Consider the following 5,361-nt stretch of genomic DNA (forward strand, 5'->3'; position numbering starts at 1 on the left):
TCGTTCTGCCATTAGGGTCAATTTGCATATTACCCTTTTATTATATAGAATGATTTTACCTTTTTCATTGCAAAATTGCCTACAGGCAATTTTTTATTTGGCAAAAATGTTTGGGGGAAAAATGCTCGCAGCAAAGATGTCTATGGAAAAGCTGATTATGGCAGAAGTACCTAGAACCAGCGCAAACAGGGAGCAGGGAGAGGCTAAATAACTTGACCAAGATCAGACACAATGAGTAATGTGAACAGTGAGAGTGCTGCAAACCTGCTGGCCTGTCTGACTCCCATGACCAAGTAAGCTCTTCACGCTTCGGTCTCCTTTCTAACACTATTGCTCTGCAACATCAAACACAGAGTTCATATCACAGACACAGTGCTGTCAAGCTAACTTAAACCTGCTACACCAATACTAGCGCCTATATGAGTGAATTAAACTTTTGTTAATGAAGGAAACTCATGTTCTAATGAGGGCTCTGCACTGACAAGCTGCCACTCATTCTGACCCCAGAGAAAGGTGCTTTTATCTACATCACTAAGAATGTCAAGGAACTCAAGACTGAGACTGAGTCTTCCAGCCTCCACTCCTTCCCACCAGTAGTGAGTCCTGTCTCACTGCTTTCTACTGGAGAATGACATTTTAAAAAATTTTTTAACCAAATTTACTTATTTTTAAAAAAGAGAATCTGAGTTGGGAACAATACAAAAACACATGTGTAATAAACTACCAAATTCAGGGTAATGGTTGTCTCTAAAGGGGAAGGCAGGAATGAGCTACAGAAGGACTATCAGAGCCTCATCTGTATTTATAATTTCTTTTCTTTAATTGTGGGAGTGGAGGATACCAGTGTTTTTTTGTTTTTAAATATTTTTATTGATTTCAGAGAGGAAGGGAGAGGGAAAGAGAGAGAAACATCAATGATGAGAGAGAATCATTGATCGGCGGCCTCCTGCATGCCCCCCACCGGGGATTGAGCCCAAAACCCAGGCATGTGCCCTTGACTGGAGTCAAACCTAGGACCCTTAAGACCGCAGGCTGACGTTCTATCCACCGAGCCAAACTGGCTAGGGCACCAGTGTTCTTTATATTATTTTCTACACAGCTTTTGAATTTCACCAGTATTTTAAGTTTTGTTGCTGTTTTTATTCTTCACCTAAGGATATTTTTTCCATCGATTTTTAGAGAAAATGGAAGGGATGGAGGAAAGAAGGCGGTGTAGAGAGAGGGAGAAGAGGAGGGGGAGAGAGGAGAGAGAGAGAAAGAGAAACATTGATGTGAGAAACACATCAATTGGTTGCCTCCCACACACTCCCCAAACCTGCAACTAAGGTACATGCCATTGACTGGGAATCGAACCCATGACCCTTCGGTGCACAGGACGACGCTCTGTAACAACTGAGATACCAGCCAGAACCAATCTCACTTTAAACTGCATTCCCTGTTTACTAGGTGAACCTGAACATCTTTAATAAGTTGCTTCTCTTTGGCATACTGTCCATCCTTTTTGTGGGTATATTTATCAATGTCTTAGTGTTTTTACCATCAGTTCCCATGATCTATTTATAGGTTGAATTATAAGCCTTTCATGATATTTTTGCATATTTCTCTTGCATCTTTAAGGGGTAATCAAGTAGATGCTTACCTCCTCTAACATCATTAAAAAAAAAATACTGTTGCCCAGCCAGTGTGGCTCAGTGGTTGAGCATCGACCTATGAACCAGGAGGTTACAGTTCTATTTGTGGTCAGGGTGGGTGTGAGCTTGATCCCCAGTGGGGGGCGTGCAGGAGGCAGCCAATCAGTGATTCTCTCTCATCACTGATGTTTCTCTCTCTCCCTTTCCCTTTCTCTCTGAAATCAATAAAAATATATTTTTTAAAAATACTTCTGAGAGAGACAATTTGACCTGAATGCTTATCCTATATGTACACATTTTGGACACAGAATTTCAAAAACGATCTAATACTAAAATCTTATCTCTGTGCCACAAAATATTGTCAATGTTACTTTTAATCCCTTATAACATTTTTTAATTTACATAAAACATTCACATTAATCAACATATTTTTGGATTCATTCTCCCATTACAGTTTTATTTTCATTATGAAAGAAACGCCAGGGGCTGAAGGTTCACTGATGGCAACCCCTGAAGAAGAGAAATCTATTTGATTTCTTTCTCTCTGGGGAAGGGGACCCACCTCTCCAACACAGCGAAGGGAGGCATACATAAAGTAAGTAGCGATACACAGCGTAGTATGAGAACAGACTATAGTTAGTCAGCAAAGTGACTATAATCAACCATTGTGGACCAGTAGTTTTATTGCTAGCTTTACCCATTGGCCAGATAAGTTTCTACTGAACGAGTACAAAACAACGTTTTACATAAATGTTAAAGGCACACTTTAAAATTAAATACCCATTGCCTTTTGAAGTTATTTATTACATGTTCTTACAAGCTAATATCTTTTTAAAGTATGATACTTTATAAAACACTGTGTAATATGAAGTGAGAATTCTCGTGATCCGTCCGCAATGTGTTAAGCAAATACACAAATATTTATTGAATATTTCTATATATAAGGGCGGAAACAGAGATAGCATTTCAGAAGTAACTCTCAGAATTAAACAGATTAGAGTACATCTTTATTGAACACTGACACACACAAAAATTACCTTGCAAATAATCTGCCAGGTCTCCACCATTGCAATACTGATATATAAAAGAAAGAGTAATTAAAGTAAGGACATCAGTTCAAGATTAATCCAATCTACTACCAGTTAATTTTAATTAAAAATTCATTTGTATGTAATATAAGTCTAGTTTGAAAAACATAAGTATAGAATCAAAAAATTTTAAGACTATTTTCCTTATAAATAGAATCTAAATCACTGAATCAACTTTATTAATTCAAAATTTCAAATAATTATATACTCTCAATTTTAAAGTGCATATTAATCAAAAGGAATTGAAATAAATTAAGCAGAAAATTATATACTACCTACCTCCATCACCAGGAAGACAGAGTTGGGTAATTCCTGAAAAGTAAACAACATAAAACATCATTTAGATTAGAAAAAAAATTAAGCACAAATTTAAAAAGTAACTTTAACAAAAATACTATACTTGTTCCTTATTAAACAAATAAAAATAAATCACAATATCCACTAGCAAGTGAAATTTTAAATCCCCACCACAGTGATTTAAGCATCTCAGCTTCAAAGCCAAATCAAATTTTGCTGACACTAATGTAGTCTTCAAGAAGTTCAATTCTGGTCGTGGAAAGAACGAAAGAAAAACTCATCTTTTGGTCATGGTTATGGTTATGGTTATGATAAATTTACCATAACCATAACCATAACCAGAGTCCTCAGGGAAGCACTTCTACTTTGAAGGTTCATGATCTGGAACAATGACTTGGTAATCCTCCCTCCAACACTAAATGCACAGCTTCTGGAATACATTATCCAGGATACTTCATTTTTGTTTTTCTGGTTTTTATGTTTATTTGGAGGCAATCCCATTATCTGGGAATTTTTGGGAATTCTCTTGAAAACATTTCATCACATCTTGGTAACAAACTGATTTGAGAAATTTTACCCAGTCTCTCAAATTAATATAGCTCCAGTTCTGTTGCTTGATTAAGCAATTCAATGACTGATTAGCTGATTCTTCAAAAACAATTTTTATAATGTTAATTAAATTTTAAATTGGGCTTCCGCTTCCGTATGGCTTAACTTGAGCCACTGTTCAAATGTGACTCAAGAGACAGCCCTTCCAAGTAGCACTTGGCTTCACCAAGATCCTAAATTCAAGAGTAAGGTATTCTATGGGACTCTCCCCCTCCTCATATGGGAGTCCGTTCTGTGGGACTCTTCCCCCTCCCGACATGGGAGTCTGTGCAGTGAGATTCTTCCCCTCCCCACGTGGGAGTCTGTACTTGTTCTTCAATAAAGCTCCACCTCTGCTATACAAAAAAAAGAGAGTAAGGTACTCTATGGAAAAAGGAGCAATAGGGCAACAAGAGGCAGGTGTAGGGCAGTATTCCTGAACGTGAGGCCCACGGCGAATTATGTGGTACTGGCTCACAACGAAATAACTACAGAAATTAAGAGTAAGAATTGTTTACAGTTTAAAGTAATTTAACAAAATAATTTTATGTCTGTTAAACCTAATAATAAAAACTATGGACCGTTTGTAGGGCCTTTTACATTTCATTCTCAAAGTTCATTTTTATTGGATTTTATAAAAGTACTAGAGTCCCGGTGCACAAAAATTTGTGCACTTGGGGGGGGGGGCCTCAGCCCGGCCTGTGCCCTCTTGCACTCTGGGACGCCTCGGGGGATGTCCACCTGCTGGCTTAGGCCTGCTCCCTGGGGGATCAGGCCTAAGCTGGCAGTCAGACATCCCTCTGGCAGCCCGGGAGCCCTCGGGGGGATGTCCACTTGCCAGCGGGGAGCAGGCCTAAGCTGCAGTCAGACATCCTTAGTGCTGCTGAGGAGGCGGGAGAGGCTCCCACCACCACCGCTGTACTGGCAGCCATCAGCATGGCTTGTGGCTGAGCAGAGCTCCCCCTGTGGGAGTGCACGAACCACCAGGGGACAGCTCCTGCATTGAGCGTCTGCCCCCTGGTGGTCAGTGTGTGTCATAGTGACCAGTCATTCCCAGTCTTTCTGCTGTTAGGATCAGTTTGCATATTACCCTTTTACTATATAGGATAGAGGCCTGGTGCACGGGTGAGGGCTGGCTGGTTTGCCCTGAAGGGTGTCCTGGATCAGGGTGGGGGTCTCACTGGGGTGCCTGGCCAGCCTGGGTGAGGGGCTGATGGCCATTTTCAGGCTGGCCACGCCCCACGGCAACCCAAGCTCCCAGACTCTCCTTTTCTTCTTTTTTCTTTTTTTTTCAACGCCTCCTTGAGCAGAAGCCAGGGCAGGCCGGAAGCAGGTATCTTGGGATTTATTTATCTTCTATAATTGAAACTTTGTAGCCTTGAGGGGCAGGAAGCTTGGCTTTCTCAATCGCTGGGGGCAACCCAAGCCTCCTGCTCGCTCCAGCTCCGTGGCCACCGCCATCTTAGTTGGGTTAATTTGCATACTCGCTCCTGATTGGCTGGTGGGCGTGGCTTGTGGGTGTGGCAGAGTGACATTTATTTGCATCTTTCTCTTTTATTAGTGTAGATCAGTTCACACAGATTAGAAATAAAAACTGGTTTCTCACAACAGCTACTTCAGGGTGAACAGGCCGGCAGGGGGGTTAGTGAGGGACGACCAAACGACTGAACAGCAGGCTGTGTGAGGTGACCAGGCTGGCAGAGGGGCCATGAGGGGCAACCAAATGACTGAACAGCAGGCTGCGTGGGGCAACCAGG

The 5,361-nt window shown here is 41.2% G+C and overlaps 1 protein-coding gene across 1 annotated transcript in view; it reads right to left on the reverse strand.

Moving 5' to 3' along the window:
* The window catches only part of ULK2 (unc-51 like autophagy activating kinase 2), a 110,854-nt gene that overhangs the window by 72,946 nt on the left and 32,547 nt on the right, over positions 1-5,361 (reverse strand). Inside the window, exons 5-6 of the mRNA XM_014542812.1 lie at positions 2,999-3,031; positions 2,669-2,705 (exon numbers count right to left, since the gene is read on the reverse strand). Coding sequence (XP_014398298.1) covers positions 2,669-2,705; positions 2,999-3,031 — 70 coding nt within the window. The remainder of the gene's footprint in view (positions 1-2,668; positions 2,706-2,998; positions 3,032-5,361) is intronic.

Source organism: Myotis brandtii, unplaced genomic scaffold (genome assembly GCF_000412655.1).
Source record: "Myotis brandtii unplaced genomic scaffold, ASM41265v1 scaffold314, whole genome shotgun sequence".
NCBI lineage: Eukaryota > Metazoa > Chordata > Mammalia > Chiroptera > Vespertilionidae > Myotis > Myotis brandtii.